The 21,471-nt window shown below is 51.7% G+C and overlaps 1 protein-coding gene across 1 annotated transcript; it reads right to left on the reverse strand.

Moving 5' to 3' along the window:
* Positions 1-16,424: 16,424 nt before the first annotated feature.
* LOC144095526 (uncharacterized) lies at positions 16,425-17,874 on the reverse strand. Its single transcript, XM_077629228.1, has one exon. It carries the CDS (start codon positions 17,872-17,874, stop codon positions 16,507-16,509), a length of 1,368 nt encoding a protein of 455 aa, XP_077485354.1. The 3' UTR covers positions 16,425-16,506.
* Between the last annotated feature and the right edge of the window lie 3,597 nt (positions 17,875-21,471).

Below are 21,471 nucleotides of genomic sequence, written 5' to 3' on the forward strand. Positions count from 1 at the left end.
CTGTTCCTAGGACTCCTTTAATCAGAGCATAGTGCTTTGCCTCCATTTGACTTCCTTGGCAGAGTGAAAATCACTGGCCTCCTTGGAAAGATGGTATCCTTGCACCATGAAAGAACAATTTGTATTTTTCTCCATTATGAGATTTTTGTTTGATTGCATGTCGTACTGTCTATACAAGGAAATGAAGTCCATTAACAGCAGGGGCTTGTAACCTTGCAAAACAGTGCAGGCAGCATTCTACATACATTGCACTGCAGCACACATGAAAGCATTGTATTTGCTGTCTGTTTAAAAGTCGCGTTTTCCTGCATTTGTGTTACCATTTATGTTTTTTGGAGATGCGTGCCAAAATTTTTCAACTGTTTGCTGAAATGCAAAAGGAGCTAACAGAATGTTGTAACTGGAATAAAACTTTAATAGCTATCACACTACAGGCCCTTCGTGACGTCACCTAGCTTCGCTTTCCATCGTACACATGTAGGCAATGATTATTAAAGAATTACCATTTATCCTCTGTACAGGCATTACAATGCAGTACAGCTTCTTCACTTGATCCTCCTCGTACACATCTTGCTGTACATCATTTCCTTCATTTACACTACTATTGTCATGGCATTGTTTCCTTAATCTGGCGGCTGCCGTGGTGCTCGGGTGCTTGACCCAGAAGACGCGGGTTCGATCCCGTTCGCAGAAGTCGAATTTCGATGGAGGCAAAATGTGAAAGGCCGTGTACTGTGCGTTGTCAGTGCACATTAAAGAACCCCAGCTGGTTGAAATTGCTGGAGCCCTTCATTAAGGCGTCCCTCATAGCCTGAGTTGCTTTGAGACGTTAAACCCCCATAAACCAAACCTTAATCTGGTCACCAGGGTAGCATGCACCCTAACATGTTCCCCAGTTTGTGGCATCAAGTGGATCTGCTCCTCACTCGGCGAAATTACAATACCTGCAAGCACAGTGCATACAAAATCCACGACATGGAGTGTAATGCATTAACACAGCATTTGTATCATTCAAGGACTAGAAGCAAAGACAGCCATAGGATGTGTGTGATGGTTTCTCCACACCCGCAGCTGTTGCGCACCAAATATTCTGCCATTCTTACAAAGTAGGATGAGGATTTGCAAGTGTGAGGCACATGAGGCATAACAAAGTGGTACTGTCACAGCAGGAGAGGTTGGCTGGGAAGTGTATACAGTTCCAACGATCATGTTGCGACTGCGGAGGTGACAGGTCGACAGGTGCAAAGAAATCTACTTGGCCAGAGTGGTTTTTTTATGCAAGAACTCTAAGCTGTCTGGCAGAACTGGTTGCAGACAATAGGACCTGGACAGTGCTATGTGCTGCAAGCTTACCGGGGAGCTTTGTCGGTGAAGCTTTTGCCAGTGTTAATACTGTAGGCTGGCAGGTACTGGAAAATGATGTCATACCTATTGTTGAGAGCATTTTGATGCATTTGCAATTGAGTGTTGTGAGTTTTGTGAACCAAGGTTGATTTGAGTTCTTGTAAGGGCTGCCTTGAAGCCATGGGACACAGCACATCTGCGAGACGCTCCTGCATTATTTGGCTAACTGTACCACAAACAGCAATAAGCTCTGCACTTGTTGATGACTGTGCTTGGAACTCTAAATTTCATTATCTGAGTTATCCTGCAAGTGTGGTGACTGCTCCCATGAAACTGGTTGGGGGAAATGAGCCATTGAATTTGTACTTGGCAAACTAAGTATGAATCCATACCAACTGGCCTAGTTATATATCCTTGTGTAGAGAAAAAAAAAAGTAGAGATGCAGTCCTCTTACCTATCATGTAGATTGCTCTTCTTTACACCAAATTATTTCAAGTCGTGAGCCTTTGTACTTGCTGTTTCTCTCTGGCCATCTCCAGCAGTCTCAGAGGGTTGGCACACATGATATATATGTATACAACTGCACTTTCTGAGGAAACCTCATAGCATTCTATACACTATGCTTTTGGCAGATCTTTATTAAATGATATCTCGCTGCGCTATAAAAAAATTTTTTTCAGGGCAGTGTTTCAAAGACACTGCATTCATCGCCACTATGATCATTTACCCGCTCAACTGGATGACTCTACTGGGTCACCAGTCCAGTGCATCAATACAACTTATCGGTCTGTTGAGTGATATTTGCTATGGGGTCAAGACTCAGCTATCTAAAGACTATCTCGAAGCTTATCTGTCAGTTGCCTGTTAAACTTTTCTCTTTTTCAGGAAATGGTGTGCAACATTATGACTCACTTGCCTTTGTCATCCTAGTCGGACTGACAGGTCCATCAGGGACACAATTGCAGAATGAATGAATAGCATCCAAAGGATGGAAAAATGAAAAACTCCTTTGGCACATATCAGTGCTGCATCTCCAAGGCATCAAGAGTTTGAACAGGGTGTATTAGCTGCAGTGGTTGTGCCACAAATAAAAATGCAATCGCAAGTTTTCCTTTACCAATGCACTATATAGATACCAAGTTTTCATTTCAACAACAGCTTGCCAGAAGTTCACTTCTTTTTGAAACTGAACATGTACGGACATGTGTTTTACTTCAAGAAGAAAATGAAAACTTTAGTCCAGGAAAGGCAAGACCTCATGTCCGGGGTCTTTGTCCCATGGATTCCAGTTTTGATGTAGGTGCAATGCTTATTTTCGTGTAACTACTAACCTGAGCAGAAAAGCTAACATTAGGCAGATGTAAACTTGTGGATCTCATTCATGTGACTGTTTGTGCATTGTGCAGACAGCTTTAGGTTTATGCCTGAAATGTGACACTTCTGTTTCCTGGCAATTGGTTCATGTCACCGTAGCAACCGGTCCTTTACTGCACCTGTGGGCGGAAAGTAGCCAGTTTCCCCACCACAGCTGCCAGTGCACAGTGTGTCGTGCCCGTAAGGTGCTGATTCTTGCCTGGTCACCACGCAGCGCACAAGCGGTTACTTATTCTTGCTGTGCATACATAAGAATGTGAGCTAGATTCTTATCCTGTGCATATGTTCCTTGTATTTCCGCCGACCGCAGCTGAGCTGTTTAAAATATAGCGCATAGCAGGTTCCGTGGCCCGTTCTACAGTGGGCAAAGTTAGGCTGATTATGATGATCTTGAGAAGCTTGACCAAGCAAACTGCTTTTAGCTCATTTTACCCAATAATGTGCTCAATCAGTATTGATTATAACGAGGTTTGACAATGCCTAAATTTTAGTTCTTGATCTTTGTACCTTTTATGCAGGGAGACAAGCAAGCTTGTACTGTATCCTTCACTTTATTTTACGTAACACATGTGGAGCGTCCTGTCACTAAATGTGCACAGGCCTCGAGAGGTGGCATTCTCTCTCGTGTGAATACGACTCCACAAGGAGTTGGCGGGTGGCGACGGCCGCCTATGAAGGTGAACAAAGCGATTGGGTAGAGAAGATAATTGAACACAGTTGTGGCGGCAGAGGCCAGACTGCATAGGGCTTCCTTGCCGGCTGAGTTCACAATATCTTGTAGCTGTCTTGAAATGTCTGTAATGGTCATACACATCTTGGACTACAAAAGATATCGACAAGACGCTGTTTGATACTTCTCTGGAAGACATCTAGCCAAGATGTCTGGAAGCTGTCTTAGAGAGGATTTTTATGCCTGCACCAGCTACGTAAGGCGCTTATTAATCCGCTTAAGCAAGTCGGCTTCAAGACCTTTTGGTTCAGAAGCCTCTTCACAAGATGTGTTATGGTCTGAGCTATATCTAGCTGCAGTGCACATTTAGCTTTAAAAAGGAAACCCGTAGAGAGAAGCGTGACCATCAGAAACATGACAACAGAAAAAAGTTCAGTTCATATGCTACCAAGGCGTACACGCATGCATCACTGCTTACAGAAGGATTATTTTATTGCCCTGAACATGCTATTCCAATTCCTCTACTACATAAGTGACAACAAAATCCCTGCCCATTGAGCATCAATCTATCCATTAGGCAGATATAATGCGCCTTGTCAGGATAAACAATCCGTGTGAAGGCATCTTAACTGACCTCTGCGACAGGTATAAATGTTTATAGGACGTCTTGAAAGATGTGCAAGACATCTTGCAGACGATTACAAGGCATTTCTAGGCTCTTGAGACACTTTGTAGACACCTTCTAGCTATATAGCTAATGCTCCCACTTTTTTGAGCTACAAGACTTTTTGCAAGACTTCTTGCAGATATCTCAAAGGCCAATTCAAGAGGTCTCCACGGGCTTGAATGACAGTCCATGACAGCAAACTTGTATGACAATATCGGAAGTCTCAACGACTCATTTTGGGCTGTCCCCAAAAGTAAACTGCCTGGCCACTCGATGAGTACAGTACATGTCTCAAACACACAAAAATCTAATAGTGATGTTTTAGTTAAAATTGAGATGCCTTTCACAGACGTCTACAAGACATTTTACATGACTTTTTTTATGTAGTGCGTGTGCATGCCCATAAAATAGCTTTCATTTCCGAGTTTACTTTTTTTCTCTGGTATGAATCAAGACTTGCAGCTAACAGAATGTTGCATTTAAATCAGACTAATTCCAGTCCATCAAGAATAAATCAACAGAGACGAAATTGCCTTCAGTACAACTTTGTAGATCGGCAGTTCTCCCCATAGACATTGCAGGGGCCATTGGGGTGGGGTATATAAGGATGAGTGAAGCTTTCCTGGTAGCATAAGGCGAGTGCAGGGTTAGTATTCTTTGATGTTTCGCGTGCTTGCATGGATCACTGTGAATGCCTTTATTAAGCAGTACATAAGAAATCTTGGCTAGTCAAACGACATACGTTGTGGAAGCACTAGAAGATAGCTACAAGATGTATCAAGATGTCAAAAAAATTTTTGCAAGCAGCCGACGAGATATATCTTATCTAGGCATTTTATAAACGTTTGGTAACTGCCTCAATGGCCTGTTGACATCTCTATAAGACTGTTTATCTTGACGATTACAATCTGACAAACGTTTTTGGGTGTCTAGAAGTTATCTTGAGCCAGCTATGAAATGTCCTCTAAAAACATCTTGTAGCTCAGAAGGTGGAGCATTAGCTGAGCTAGAAGACATTTACAGAACATCGACTGAAAAGTACATATCTTGAAATATCTTTCTAGACATTTATTAGACATGGAGACATTTTCCGATCTTTTACAAATTATTTGAAGTTTCGCTCCGGACGTCTTCGAACTGGGACATCTCGCCAAGATTACTTCTAGTCGACTGAAAATATGACACAGTGTTCAGTAGGCTATCTGTCACGGAGGCAGGGTAGGGGCTTCCGCCAGTCGGCAACTCCATAATGAGGCATTCAGGCGAAGAATTCCATCCCTTTCGAGGATGGGGTGTGCACACTCCACAAAAACGCCATACCTAGCGCGTCGGCACAGCCACACCATATGCAACCTCCATGGGTTTGTCGGGAGCTTTTCTCGTTCACCGCCTTCGCGTGGAGTCGGCTGGTGGCCGCCGCCAGTGAAGGCGAAGAAAGCGATCGGGTTGATAAGATAATCGCACCCAGATGCAGCAACGCGGGGGTCGGACTGTTCCTTTCAAATGTACAAAGGATATCTGCTGCGAGATCTTTGGATGTCCGACGGATGCCGAGAGATGAGAGAGAGAGAAGAAACTGATAGCATTATTTTATATGTTGGATACAACTCGATCCAGAACGAAGCCCAAAAGCACAACTACATCCTCAGGACGTCCTGAGGATTAATTTTTGAGGATGTTGTGTTGTGCTAAGGAAGTCCTCTATTGATCCTCAACAAGTCCTCACTTACTCCTGTTGTCCGGCCTCTGACTCAAGGTGGCGGCTTTGAAGAATGTGACAAAGTATGCGACGTCATTTCGAAGCTATCTTCGTAAAACGTGCGTGCTAGCCTACCTACTCCGCATTTGATTAACTACGCAACATGATGGAAACCAGCGCGAAAAAAGAACGAAAGCACAAAGACAAGGGAGGGACACCACAAGCGCTTGTGGTGTCTCCCCTCTTATCTGTGTTTCGTTCTTTTTTGCGATGAAATTTCCGTCGTGGTCGTTCACGTACCAACTAGCCCAAAAGTCCGCCCTGCTACAGTTAACTATGCAAATCGGGAAGGTCCCTGTTGCCACCATTAAATGCAGCTGTAAGTTCGCGCTCTGTGTTGTTAATTGTGCCTTCTCGTTCTGTAAAAAAGTTAAGCGCGTCAACTGAACCATCACAAGAGAAAGTTCGCCCGGCTCTAGTGTTTGCCGCCGCCGCGCGGTACAGAGCCGTTCCACGGCCCGACTGAATGCAGCGGGGCAGCGGCGCGCGCTCTTCCTGCTTCAAGACCAGAGGTGGGCAACCTCATGAGGTTTCGACCTCAACCTCACGTTGTGAGGTGAGGTTGAGGTGAGGTCGGCAACGGCTCGAAATTTTGTGAGGTCAGCAAATCAGACCTTGCAACCACACGCGTGAGTTTGATGTTGAGTGAGGTCGTCATTCAGTTAGGTCGAAATTTTGAGGTCGAGACTTTTTGCAGATGCCACGTCTTACTCCGACGAGTGCCGCTCCGACGAGTTTTAGCGCATCACCGCAGTGTTCATGCAATGACGCTTGGTGTTCGGTTTCCCCTGTTTGGACAATCGGATGCCACAGTTCCCTCTTAGCTTCCGGTGCTGAGCCGTAATGTCCGTTCAGTCCGAGCCTACAGGAAGACGCGCCTATCTGGTCTTCCCGGAAGGAGTGTTACTGTCACAGCACGCCACTCTCAATCCCCCTTGCACAGCTGGCGTAGCACCCGTAGCTGCCTGCCGGTTGGCTCAAACTCCCGGGAGCGCGCAAAGCACGTAACTCTCGTTGACCCGTGGCAGTCGAATAAAGGGGATCCTGCTGTACATTACAAGCGGACGTAACAGAAACTGGAGTAGACAGCACAGGCGAGAGAATGTCATTCAGGTGGTTCCTAACAAGGATACCTGCTGATTTGATTAAAAAAGCACGAAGCAAGAAAAACCTCTATAACACCGTCGAAGCTTTTGATCGGTGACTTCCCCTTTCGAATCTCACACTCATTCTGTATATTCCCGTTCCGTAATGAAAGCAGATGCAAATATAATTTCACTTTTTTATCCTTCCGAATAACCTCTCTTTTGGTTTCTGGTTCCTTGTTCCTTCTTGTAAATTCGCTTATTGTGCCGAAATACCGCAACACAAGGCGTACACACCAGCATAGCGGTGTTGTAGCGGTGACAAAATGCAGAACTATTATGAATGTATGGTGATGTGGTAGCTGATTCCTTTTCCTTTTTTTTTTAATGCGGATGTGTGAATGGAACTGAATACATGCTCGCGCTGTGCTGCTTATCGTGTCGCAGTTTCAAACCTTCTAATATGATGTTTAATGAGGCACACTGTTGTTTTCTTCTGTTTTTAGTGTGCGATTTTTGTTTGTATGTTTCGAATCACTTTTTTTCCTTTTCTCGTATGGAACCAGTTAGGTTGGCGGCCTGCCTTGCAGACCACCAGGCATTACACGTTATCTTTCCTTTATCTATTTTGCAAAGACCCAACGTTTACCTTAAACAGCTTCGCAGAATGCTCGCGCGGTGCTCGTGGGTAAAAAACGTCGAAGATGCTGGTGTACCATTGATTAGTTCAGCTTTAAAGGAAAACAAGTGATTGACTTAAAGCAGCTTGTCTCAGACTGGTTGACGAAATGGCACCCAGAATTCTGCTGAGGCGTATGAGTATTTAGGCGGTTTTTTGTTTCCCGGGAGTGGGGGGGGGGGGGTGGGGGGGGGGGGGGGCTCGGAAAAAGATTTCGCTGCAGGGAAATTTGAGCGGAGAGCCGTGGTGCTCTTTACAGAGAGAGCGGTTCACGCTGCCCACTCCAGGCCAGTTGTTTTGACCCGTGTGATTTTAATAGTTGACACAGTGTTCGAAGACGTAATCTAGCCCTTTCTTTCAAAATTCCGCGGGTTCACCGAGTCATCGGAGAATTCCCAGGATTTCGAAACCATTACCATCGCCACCTGGAGGGAAATGGAAACGGGGGAGGGTTTTGACCTCCCAGGAACATCAACATCATCATCCTTAATTATTAGCTGCAGGTATTCCTGTTTACCCGCACAATAATTGTCTTCGGTTGCTGGTAATGTAGAATAAATAATCAATATTCTGGCAACTTTTAATTTGGTAGCGTTATATCAGACTTCCCCGGGCTCATAAGGATACACTGTTAGCATCATCATCATCGCCATCATCTCGATAGTCAATGGCATGTGTCGTTGCATGATCTTTGCAGTATGTCATACATGGGAACTGGCGCGTTTACCTGCTGGACAATCCGATGCCATTAATGTGGACCGGGTTGTGGGCACTCTTTGTAATGCGTCATGCGCGCATGTGTAGTAATGTGGGATCCATATGGATCTTGAAATTGGGGTGCGAGGGGGTGGATGGGTCCTGGTATGACGAGAAATTACATCGTTGTCACGTGAGTAGGTGTGAAGTCATATATTACAGCATCGTCACGTGACTAGGTTTGATGGCACACTACATCGCTGTCACGTGACCTGGTATGACGCCACACTCACATGATGTCATCATTAATTATATTAATTAGTCGTAACGTTACCTAATTACAATCGCATTGATTAATTATGTGACGTCATCATCTTCGTCGCGTGACTCGATGGCTCGTGACGTCGCATGGTGTCGTTTCTTGCGGACACTTTTTTGCGGAAATGACCTTGAAAGTGAGCCATCTAATGCTTTCCCATTAATAAAAGAAGCCGCTCGCTTCTACACAGACACAAATACAACGTGCCTCTGTTTGTGTACTACTGTCGCCGCTTGTTAAGTGTTTTCGAAGGCAACATATAGAGGACTGAAAAGAGCATTCTCGCTATGCCGAATAGAGCTGGAAAATCGAAATATACTGATATGCGTCTGCATAACCGTCGCTTTGGAAAGTACATCGATGACCAGTTTCTTTTTATTCGGTAACTATTCTCAAGCCTGAAAGGAGTATCATGAATACCTCCCCCTCCTCCCAATTTCTGGTAGGTGGTGTAGAAGGGTTGTGTTTGTCAATTGCCGGTTCGTGCGTGAATGAGCGGGAGGCTTCCAATACGAACAAGTATACACGAAGCAGGTTGCCAAATATTGACACATATAAAGTACTAACCGACGTACTGGTGGTAACCGCGTACGGGACACCCCTGCCCGCAGGCCATATACTCTATGAGGGTTCATCCCAGATTATAAGCTTCTCCTATTGCGTGCACATGAATAGTGTCTGTACACACCTTATTAAATAATACCATCATCGTTTTGGCTTTCCTGTCTCACAGGATTCTCAGAATTGTTTTTAACTGAAAAACTTCTCAATCGCTTTTTGTTTTGTTTTTCGTTTGTTTTCAGAGGTCGAGGAGCCGACCTCAACCTCACCATTTGAGGTTGAGGTGAGGTTGAGTGAGGTCAGCAGTGGCCTCAGGAAAAGTGAAGTGAGGGCGTCTAAGGAGACCTCAAGCTCAACTGATTAGGTTGAGGTTGAGTGAGGTCGGCAAATTCTTTTTGAAGTTGAGGTGAGGTTCAGATTTTTGAGGTCAAATGCCCACCTCTGCTCGAGACTACCCATGGCCGTACAAACAAGAATCGCGGCTGTGGTGACAGACGGCGCCACTTGTCCGCGATGGCAACAGAACATGGATCAGTACGCATGCATTCCTGGTGTGGAATAATATATTCCCAGCATGGATTGGACCGCTAATTTTGCCGTACCTAGGGTCCTGCGACACCGCAAGGGAAATTGGCCAATGGCCGATGGTTGGTAACCCGCTGGCCTCGAGTTAAATTGGTAGCCGATGTGCTTGACCTACTTAGCTCGGGCCACCGTCGGTCAACGACTAGCCAACTGCATGCTGCATCGGCCTATGAATGGAAAAAGGTAAACAATTGCCGACCACTGGCAAACGCCTAGCAATAGTTGGCCGACGCCGGGCCACCGCTGGCCGTCGACCTCTTCGGGTGAATTCTGTATTTGTTTACTTATTACCTCAAAGACCCCTGGTATGGGGCATTACACGAGGGATGGGCATGATAGAATACAAGATGATCTTTTGCTTGAATTCTATGGAGTTGATAAGGTGCACAGCTTCTGGCGGCTGATCGTCCCAGCACCGGGATGGTTTGACAAAAAAAAGATCGGAAATGAGATGCAGTTCTTGCAGGGGGAAGGTACACGGCCTTGTGATCAATGCGGCTGGAGAGACGATGTGCTGCTGATTTGACTATGCTACTAAAGAGGAATGGTAAAACTTATAGAACTGGCATATAATCGAGATATTTTTCTTCTGGTTTCAAGATTAGACAAGGAGGCCCTGGATTTAAGAGAAGACACACTAGTATAATATGAGTAATCACAATAAATGAAGCGGATAGCGCGATTTTTTTTAAAGCGTCAGTGAGAGGTTTGACTGATGAGGGTCCCAGACTGCTGAAGCGAATTCTAATTCAGGTTGAACGGAAATTCGGTAAACTAATAATAATTTGATGGAAGGGGTACAGATTGCGACGTAGAAAGCCAAGGGTGCGGTTAGCGTCATTAGCGACGTTCGTGTATGTGAAAACCATGCATGTTAGGGTATGAGTTAAAGTAATGCCCAAATACTTAGGTAAGCACGGAAGTCACTTCAGGACCAAAAAGAACAAATTTAGAGAGAATGCAGGATTGCCTGCGATGAAAAGAAATGATACATGTTTTAGCAATATTAAGGGGCATTAACCATGTGGGGGTTCTTACTAAGCCGTCGAGCCTCCTTTGAGGTCTAGGCCGTGAACTCCGAGCTCCCGGTATCGCACACCACGCGCGGCCGTTCTCACGGCGGCGCAGCAGAAATGCGAAATAAACACAGCACGGAACAGGACGCTTTGCCCGGGGCCAAACGTTTATTGGGTTCTCCCAAGTCGCTGGCTGCTGGAATCTTGATCTGCGACCCTTGCCGTCTGGCTTGGTCGTGCGGCTGACGGGGCAAGATGGCGACAACAAAGAGGGAAGAAGCGAGGTAATTACCTGACGTCCTCTCGCTGTCGCGGCTCGCTGAAGTCTCTCTCCGGCCACGACCGGTACCCGCCGATCTCGGCGCACTTGCCCGTTGTCATATTCGGCCAATCAGCGACCGCTCCTGCGGCGCCTGGCGGTGCGCGCTTGCGAACGGTTTTTGAGGAAGGAGGCGGCGCAGCGCTCTCGAGCAGACCATCTGGCTACTCGCCCGTGGGGAAGGAGGAAAGCTTCCGCTTTCCTGCTTCTCCACGGCGCGCCCCGCCGGCCCGAGAAGGGTACGGCACTCCGAAACTCCCACACTCCTCCTCCCTAAAGACCGAACGTCCCCTGAGTTCAGCGGACGGTAGACTGCAATGATCTCATTAAAGCCTTTACCTTTATTGGCCGCTTACAATTTCCAGGTCCCCCAGCAGATCGAAATCCATGACAAGGTCTCCTATGTCGTCGTCTGCTGGGGTTGTCGTCGCAGCAGGAGGCGCGGTCCCTGGCCCGGGTGGTGCGACCAGGGCTCGGGACTCCGGGGCGACCTCCATCCGAAGCACCCTGCGCCGCGAACACAGGGTCCCGCGCCATCCGGGCCCGCACCACCTCGGCGTCCAGGCCGCTCCCTTCCAGCCGCTGCCGGTGGTAGCTGGAGGCGACGTGTGTGCGCCGGCTGATGATCAAGACGCCGCACTCCGGGCAGTAGGCGGCCGTCGGCTCTGGTGGCATCACGGCTTCCGGGTGCGCCGCCAGGTGGTCGGTGATGGTGTTGCCCCGGAAAAATGGAAGGGGACCCGCTCCCGCGCCAGGCCCGCCTCCACCTGCAGCTGTCGGTCCCACGGCGCCACGCTCACGTATGAGCGCGGCGGCGCATCGCCGGCCTGATGCGCCCAGGTGGCGACGGACCGACACCGGGGTCCGGCTGTCCCGGCCGAAGCGGGTCCTCGGCGCCCGGCTGCCCGATCTGGGTGGCGAGGTGCGGGCGCGGCCCCCGAACGCTGGTGATAGGGGTCAGGTGCTTGCGGGCCGCCGGCGTGGTACTCCGCTGCACCGCGGTCTCCGTGCTGCCGCGGTCGCGGCCGTGGCCCTGCTTGTGGCCGCTGCGCCGCTGGGTGTCTCATCGCCCCACGTCCGACGCGGTCTCCGTGCTGCCGCGGTCGCGGCAGGGGTCCTGCGTTGGAGCCGCGGCGCCGGCTGGTCCCGCATTCTTCGTGCCGATGGCCGGCGAGCCCGTTGCCGCTGGTGGTCAGCTGGACGCTCAGGCCCGGAAGCTCGCCCCACCGACACTTGACGGGTTGCCTCCATGGTGGTGCGTTCGAAGTGAGCGCCGCGGTCACTGGGGGCTGACGACCGTCCTCCCGCAGTGTCCTCTGGGAAACACATTTGAGCTCCCCATTGGCTCTTTCCTTCGGCTCTAATATGTCGCAGCTTGCCATTTGGAAAAGTCACGGTTCGACTGAGGAGCAGGGGTTGGCGGGGGTCATCGCGTGGTCCCCTTCTGGGAATTTTGAAGTCCATTGACCTCTTTGCGGCCTCGTCCACCCCTTTTCGCCGGTGGGTGCAATCTTCTGGGCCCTTCGTCCTTCGTCCGCTAATCAGCCTTCGGCACGGCTCGGGGCACCCTTCGCCCCGTTGTCCCCTTAGCAGCGCTTTCGCTTGCTGCGGGTATTGTAGGGGTGCGTCGGGGTCAGCGACCTTTCCCCGCGATTTCGCGTGGCCGGAACCTCTCTCTCCACGGCGGCTTCCCTTTGGAAGTACCTTTTCAGCTCCCCTACATGGATGGGCCCGCTGAGTCGAGCCGAGTTCGGACCCCTCAGCTTGTAGTTAAGTGGCGACAGCTTCTCAGCAACGATGAATGGGCCGACCCATTTGGGCGCGAGGCCTGCCGCAAATCCCGTGCTCGCATCGCTGAGCGCGTGGTTGCGTTTGAGAGCCAATCTCCCACTTGGAATTCCAAGTCCCGATGCGTTCGATCATAGCCGCCTTCTGGCTCGCCCTGGCTCTCGCGCGATTGCGGGGGGGGGGCTGGCCTCCTTCACTGCGTTTTCTATGCGTTTTCGCACACGCCGCGCGTAGTCGGCAGCTGCCGTCTGGGCCGGAGCAGCATCCCTCCTTTTGGCAAGGACAATGTCCGTTGGCGTCTGTAACCCCCTCCCGAACATCAGGAAAGCCGGCGTGAAGCCCGTAGAGCGGTTTTCGCTCGTTCGCAGTGCGAAGGTGATGGCGTCGAGGTGCTCGTCCCAGTCGCTGTGCGTCCGGGCGTATGCCCCGAGCAAAGGTTTCACATCGCGATTGCGACGCTCTGTCACATTGGACTGTGGATGATAGCACGTTGTTTTCTGCTGCCGTACTCCCATTGCTGCGCACGTTTCACGAAAAACCTTTGACGTGAAGTACGATGCATTGTCGGTGATCAACCGGTCGGGGAACCCAAAACGGCAGAATAATCCTGAGATTCTCGCCAGGTTCTCCTTCGTAGTGGCTTTTCGCAGCGGATAGAGTTCAGCGATCCCGCTTAAGTGGCAAGTGACCACCAGCACAAATCTGTGCCCTCTTTTGCTGCGCGGCAGCGGTCCGATCATGTCGCACGCCACGATTTCCCATGGCTTTGTGCTCACGATCGGCTGAAGCAAGCCGGGCGGCCTTCCCCCTCTCGGCTTTCTCTCTTGACAGACATGGCAGGTTTGTACGTATTTACGTACTTCAACCTTCATTCCAGGCCAGGTAGCAAACCGACAGAGTTTCTTCCATGTCTTTGGCGCGCTCCCATGGCCGTCCGCATCGTGGTAATGCTGCATCACAGCGTGCCTGAGCTGGTGCGGGATGACGGCTTTGAAGCACTCGTTTGACTCCTCTTTGCTTGGCACGTATTTCAGCAAAGCTCCGTCAGCATCAAGCAGGAAACTCTCCAGCTCACTCGCAGCACTGCAAGCTGCACTAGAGCTCGCGCCTACCGCATTTGCTGCGGTTCCCCGGCGCCCTTTGATTAGATTCTGGTTTGGTTTCTGGTTTCTGGGGGTTTAACGTCCCAAAGCGACTAAGGCTATGAGAGACGCCGTAGTGGAGGGCTCGGGAATTTCGACCACCTGGGGTTCTTTAACGTGCACTGACATCGCCACAGTACACGGGCCTCTAGAATTTCGCCTCCATCGAATTCGACCGCCGCGGCCGGGATCGAACCCGCGTCTTTCGGGTCAGCAGCCGAGCGCCATAACCACTCAGCCACCGCGGGGGCTCTTTGATTAGATTCGTCGGGCGGTCCGTCTCTTCACTAAGACCGGCGACCAGCCTCCGACAGTACGAGTCTTGCTGCTGAGCCTTGATAAGCTCTTCTCTGCTGAATGCCCGCTCGATGGGGACCTGCACACCAACGAGATGCGCGTGCAATCGAGCGAGATCTTTATCCCCTCGGCTCTGCTCTCCCGACGCGTGGGGAAGTTGCTGCGGCGGCTTCTCCTCTCCACCGCCTGGGGAGAGGTCATCACCGGCGCGCGCGACAGCGCGTCAGCAACCACGTTTGTGGCCCCCTTTCGGTACCGCACTTCGAACTCGAAGCGCTGTAGCATCAGGGCCCACCGCGCGAGCCTTCCGCTCGGCTCACGAAGGCGGGTTAGCCATGTCAATGCCATGTGGTCAGTTTCGACCGTGAACTTGGTTCCTTCTACGTACATCTCGAATTTTCGTAGTGCGTAGATGATTGCCAAGCATTCTTTCTCCGTCACTGTGTAGTTGCGCTCGGCCGGCGTCAGCGCACGGCTGGCAAATGCCACGGGTCGGAGTTGTTCTTCCTCGTTCTGGAATAACACTGCGCCCACTCCGAAATCGCAGGCATCTGTCTGGATCACGAATGGCCTGTTTAGGTCTGGCAGTTTCAGTGACGCGGTGTCGGCGATGGCCTGAGCCAGTTGACGAAAGCTCGTCTGCTCCTCCTCTCCCCATTCCCACGGGGCTGCCTTCCTTAGCAGTTTTGTCAGGGGGCTTGCAGGCGTATGCAGTTAGGAATGAAACTGGCGGTAGTAGCCCACCATCCCGAGAAAGCGGCGCACGGCCTTCACGTCGTTCGGCGCTGGAAATTCCAGGATCGAACGAAGCTTCTCCGGGTCCGGGGACACCTGTCCGCGCCGCACGCGGTAGCCGAGTAGGCTCACTTCCGCTCTGCACAGCTGCGCTTTGGCGGGGTTGAGTGTGATGCCTGCTTCTCTGAGCTTTCCCAAGACATCCCCGAGATGATCGAGGTGCTCCTCGAGGTACGGGAGTAGATGACGATGTCGTCCAGGTAGGCGAGGGCGTGATGCCATTTGGCGTCGCCGAGCACACGGTCAATCAGCCGCTGAAAGGTGCTCGGGCTTCCAGACAAACCGAAGGGCATCCTAACGAACTCGTAGAGACCCCTGTGGCATGTGAATGCCGTTTTGCACTCGTCGCCTGGTCGCATCTCTACCTGGAGATAGCCCTTGCTGGCGTCCAGAGTAGAAAAATACCTCGCTCCGCCGAGGTTTGAGACGATATCGTCAATGCTTGGGAAGGGGTACGCATCTTTCTGCGTGACTGCATTCAATCGCCTGTAGTCCACGCACAAGCGCGAGCTACCGTCCTTTTTGGGGACGAGTACGACTGGGAACCCCCAGGGACTCGTTGAACGACGAACAATGCCCGCATCGAGCAGCTCTTGCAGCGCCGCGTCAATCGCCTGCCGTTTGGCGGGGCTGACCGGTCTGGGATTGGATTTCCAAGGCTGTGCGTCCCCTGTTTCGATGCGGTGCTGCACCAGTTGCGTGCAGCCGGGGCGGTCCGTAAATATCTCCTCGAAGTCGCTTAAAAACAAGGAGAATATGCGGCCGCGCTCACGCTCCGTCAAGTCACCCGCGTTCGCGAGGAGACCGTGTAATTTGTCGTCCTTGTCCGCACAAAAGGCGCGGGGTCGGGGACAGGCCGCAGCTACTGACTCCAGCGGCTGGGGGGGAGCGTTGTTCTCTCGGGAGGCATTCCTCATCTCCCCCTTCGGCGTTAGACATCCGAGCAGTCGCGGCGGGCGCGGTAGCGAACGGCTTGAGTGGCGTGAACGGGCTTTCCCGGTAGCCGCCGTTGCCGATGTCAACTACGATTCCCGATTTTGCCAAGAAATCTCGTCCGAGAATGGCGGGGACCGTGAGTTCAGGCAGGTGAATGAAGCGGTGTCGTCGTTTACGCTGATTCCAGCGTACGACAAGACGCGCATCACCGCCGGAGCACGCCTCTCCGCGCGCGAGTTGGAGGGGCACGTTGCGCTTTCGCAGCTGAATGCCCTTCCGTCTCAGGTGAGAGACGACCTCGTCTCCGATGAGCGATGTGCTCGCGCCAGTGTCGAGCAGTGCTTTGAACGTAAATCCTGCGATTGCAAGTTCTATGAACGGAGCACTCACACTGATCGGTGTTCCGACCCTGAACAGCGAAGGGGCAGCGATTGCGGCTGCATCGCCCGGTTCCGCCACGGCCGCCGGCGCCATTACCGGCGGCCTGCCTCGTTTCCCGGCCCGGCAGGGCACGCCCGTGCAATGTGACCCGCTTGGTCACAGTTGAAACAGCGCACAGAGTTCCGTGCATGGTACAGGGACGGACGAGGCTGCTCTCGCGCACGGCCATCCGTGAGCGCGTTCCGAACCGGCATTTCCACCCGGTGACGCTGTCCGTCTGGAGGCGTAATCCCTTCGCGATCGTTTGACCGACCTTGGGAATCTCTGTCGGGCGGTTGGCGAGAGGCTGACCAGACTCCCGGCCGTGTGACCTCTGTTGCCCTGAGCCCGTATGAGTAGGGATCCAAGGCGCGATCCGAGACTTCGAAAAGCGCGCCATGAGCCGGTGCCCGAGCGGACTCGCTTCGTGGGCGGGTGCTGCCGTTCCAGGCGCAGCTGGGCTCCAGTGATTCCGATGGAGGTGGTGGGGGCCGGTACGCGCGGGCTGCCGAGATTTCGGCTTGCACCCGGCGCGCTTCCACAGCTAGCTCGTTCAAGTCTCCGCAGCGATTTCCCCGCAGATAGAGAGCAAACGTGGGGTGGCTCTGTCGGACTACCCTTTCCACTCGCTCCGCGTTCGAAGCTCCGGGATCAGCGTAGTCGTAAAGCTCCTGCATCGCCCTGACGTACTCGACCAGAGATTCGTCAGGGGCTTGCGTGCGCAGCTCCAACTCCCGCCGCATCCGCAGCTGGTAGTCGTAAGGAAGGAACTCCTCCCTGAACATCCTGCGGAAATCGGCCATCGTGCTCGCGGTGTGGCCGACCAACCGGTACCACCGAGCGGCCTGATCGCCGAGCGCAACAGGGATCACTCTCCGAAGCATATCACGCTCACTCGTGCCTGTTGTCTGACCGTACTGGTCGAGAGCCAGCAAAAAGTGGTTAGCGCTCGTTTGATCGCTGTACCCACTGTACTTGGGGATCGGAGTTCCGATCCGCGGGCTGGGCTGTGCGGATTGCAGCGCTTGCTGCAACGCGCTGGCCAGAACTTCGGCGAGATTTGCCGCGTTTGCGGGTGTCTCGCTGTCAGGAGCCGTGATGAGCGGTGACCTCGGCGCATGTGGCGCGGTCTCGGTTGTGCCGTTTGGCAGGTGTGAGACGGAGGGCGATGTGCTCGCCTGTTCCCAGGCGGCACGCGCCGATGATGGGTGAGCGCCAAGGCCTGGCGTGCTGGTACCGTGGCATCTGGCGGAGTTTTCCGGCGTCCACGGTGTTGCGTACGTCGCGCCTGCGACGGTGTGTCGTCCCGTCCGTTGAGCTGATTCCGCTGCAGGAGTGCCTGGGGCAGGGCGTTCCCTAGGCCCCTGGCCGAGCTCTGTGAGCCACATCAGATCAGGCAGTGTAGACTGCGGATCCGCCATGTTCGCCGGGAGCGAGTTGCTCAAACGCGTCTGCGCGTGAGAACCACGTTGGGCGCCAGTTGTGGGGGTTCTTACTAAGCCGTCGAGCCTCCTTTGAGGTCTAGGCCGTGAACTCCGAGCTCCCGGTATCGCACACCACGCGCGGCCGTTCTCACGGCGGCGCAGCAGAAATGCGAAATAAACACAGCACGGAACAGGACGCTTTGCCCGGGGCCAAACGTTTATTGGGTTCTCCCAAGTCGCTGGCTGCTGGAATCTTGATCTGCGACCCTTGCCGTCTGGCTTGGTCGTGCGGCTGACGGGGCAAGATGGCGACAACAAAGAGGGAAGAAGCGAGGTAATTACCTGACGTCCTCTCGCTGTCGCGGCTCGCTGAAGTCTCTCTCCGGCCACGACCGGTACCCGCCGATCTCGGCGCACTTGCCCGTTGTCATATTCGGCCAATCAGCGACCGCTGCTGCGGCGCCTGGCGGTGCGCGCTTGCGACCGGTTTTTGAGGAAGGAGGCGGCGCAGCGCTCTCGAGCAGACCATCTGGCTACTCGCCCGTGGGGAAGGAGGAAAGCTTCCGCTTTCCTGCTTCTCCACGGCGCGCCCCGCCGGCCCGAGAAGGGTACGGCACTCCGAAACTCCCACACACTGTAGTCACCCTGATGGGGAGGAATGAAAACATTGAGTTGCTACCAGAGAAGCTGCCTTCGAAAGTTGTGTCAGCAACTTTCCCTCGTGTTCGGCGAAGAGATGATATCATTCCACTTGAAGACTTCTATGCTCGAATGAGAATGGTTAACGACAGACAAAGAGTGCTCATTCGAGAGGTGATACATCGTGTGACTGACAAAGGAGGTAAGTCCTTGCAAATCTTCTTCACGGGCCCCGCTGGTTGTGGCAAGACATTTACACTTCGGCTGGTTATGAGTGCGTATAATCGCTATTGCCGAAAGCGTACTATAACGTATGGACATGGCCAGAATAACAGTGCTATGAATGCATATGCAGCATGTGCAACCACCGGCGAGGCGGCCGTGGATTTGAATGGAGTGACCGTACACTCGGCATTTAAAATTGTGATGACAAACAAGAGAGAGGAAAATGGCCTTTCGGCCGACGATTTGAATACGTTCAGGACGGTGCTCAGTGACGTTCGTTGTATCATTATAGACGAGGTTAGCATGCTGTCGTCAGGCTTGCACCTCCGCCTCAGAGAAATTCTCCCCTCACGTATGACCGAACCATTCGGACGCTTTGATGTGATTCTCAGTGGGGACGTGAGGCAGCTCCCTCCCGTGCGTGCCACTCAGGTGTACAAGAGGCCGCGTAAAGGCGGCAGCGTCTACAATACGGGCGCGCTCCCCTGGCACCACCTGTCCTACTTCCCCCTGACAGAGGTGTAAGACAGAACAACGGTATACGTTCTCTTCGTTGCTCACCAAGATTGGCGATGGTAAAGATTTGACTAGGGGAGAACTGCAGATGCTCACTGGACGCTTCGTCACTCGGGAAGATGATGCGACACGCAGATCAAGTTACAGAAACAATATGCAAACGAGAAAAAGTCATGCAGCACCGACATGCTGAGCATACATCCTCAGAACCAAGAATTTTCACTACCTTATATACTCCAAATCTAAGATTATGCTGATAGAGGCAGTGGCTCTTGCATGTTAAGCAATATTATATCATTCAATTGTGATTCTGTGATGGAACAAACAAGATATGCAAATGAGCAGGAGGGGGGGGGGGCTTATGGGGCTTCAGCCCATCCCGAAATTTTTTTTTCGAACTGACACGTACCGCTGACCAAAACAACCACTGGCGCCGGAGGTCTTTCTGAATTTTGCTACCTACAGTCTACCCGCCGCGGTGGCTCAGTGGTTAGGGCGCTCGACTACTGATCCGGAGTTCCCGGGTTGGAACCCGACCGCGGCGGCTGCGTTTTTATGGAGGAAAAACGCTAAGGCGCCCGTGTGCTGTGCGATGTCAGTGCACGTTAAAGATCCCCAGGTGGTCGAAATTATTCCGGAGCCCTCCACTACGGCACCTCTTCTTCTTTTCTTCTTTCACTCCCTCCTTTATTCCTTCCCTTACGGCGCGGTTCAGGTGTCCTACGATATATGAGACAGATACTGCGCCATTTCCTTTCCCCAAAAAAACAATTATTATTATACCTACAGTCTCTTTTTCAGACTAGAAAAGACATTTTGGCGCAGACATTGCTAACTCGAGTTGGATTGCGTGGCAACTCCCATGCACCTGCAGTCATGTAACGCAATCCTAGCACAAAGTTTCAAGGGCCTACCGATGGCTCGCTATTGAGACTAAAATTTCGGTGCAATTACTCGCAATACATGACCGGCGACAGCTGCTGCTGCGCAGTACACTGGAACGAAGGACAGCGTCATTTAGATTTTTCCCTGGCCGTTGCATACGTACAAAAATGTAAAGGTTCTTGAACTACAAACATTCATTAAAATATTTGTCCTCTACTTGCTAATTTCATGGCCTTTACGTTTTTCATATCAGCGGCATGCACTGCTTTGCCGGTTCCGGACCGATATCGTTCTAGACTTCGTGTGATATTTTCTTTACTTAATTAATACGCAAAAACATGGAAGCATTGGTATCAGTTATGTCTGCCACGAGTGAACGATAAGGGATAGTTGGTATGACATAGTTACATGACATAAAACTGAGCAGGGGACAAGACACAGAACAGAAGCAAACAGGACGAGATCGTCGTGTTTCCTTCTCTCTTGTGTCTTGTCCTCTGCTCAGTTTTATGTCTTGTAATCATGTCTGCCACGATTTTTAAGACGTACCAATTCATTATTTTATTTTTAAAAATACATATTTCACTCGTCTAGACAGTGCGTAGCGTTATCCGACACACAATGGCATTGTCATTGGCAATGCAGTTATTATTGTTGCGTTTGATCCTTCCACAAATTCAATGAGGAGGCCGCGCTGCAACATGACTCCCCCCCCCCCCCCCCCCCGTACAAAATTTCTGGCTGCGCCACTGAAATGAGCGGACTACGTTGCAAATACCTTCTATTAGAAAAACTTAATAGTTTACTCTGCATTGTTAGAAACACTATGTACACGTAATGAGACTAAATTTTCTCAGGCACCACGACTGTGCGACATGCACGTCTCGTAAAGGCCACACTTTCGTATATTTGAAAAAAGTTCTGCCGGCTGTTACACGTACGATCAAGACATGAAAGCGTTTTCAGCGGCTGTGCCGTAATTGCTCACAATTGTCTGAAATTGCTGACACCCCTTCAACAAGATCTAACCCGAATACAAACTTGGTGCAAGCATTGGTTGTGGGAGTTTCGGAGTGCCGTACCCTTCTCGGGCCGGCGGGGCGCGCCGTGGAGAAGCAGGAAAGCGGAAGCTTTCCTCCTTCCCCACGGGCGAGTAGCCAGATGGTCTGCTCGAGAGCGCTGCGCCGCCTCCTTCCTCAAAAACCGGTCGCAAGCGCGCACCGCCAGGCGCCGCAGGAGCGGTCGCTGATTGGCCGAATATGACAACGGGCAAGTGCGCCGAGATCGGCGGGTACCGGTCGTGGCCGGAGAGAGACTTCAGCGAGCCGC

The sequence above is a fragment of the Amblyomma americanum genome, chromosome 6 (genome assembly GCF_052857255.1).
Source record: "Amblyomma americanum isolate KBUSLIRL-KWMA chromosome 6, ASM5285725v1, whole genome shotgun sequence".
NCBI classification, from domain to species: domain Eukaryota; kingdom Metazoa; phylum Arthropoda; class Arachnida; order Ixodida; family Ixodidae; genus Amblyomma; species Amblyomma americanum.

Coding starts and splice junctions, on each gene's coding strand:
- LOC144095526 (XM_077629228.1), bottom strand. CDS start 17,874: ATGGCGGATCCGCAGTCTACACTGCCTGATCTGATGTGGCTCACAGAG.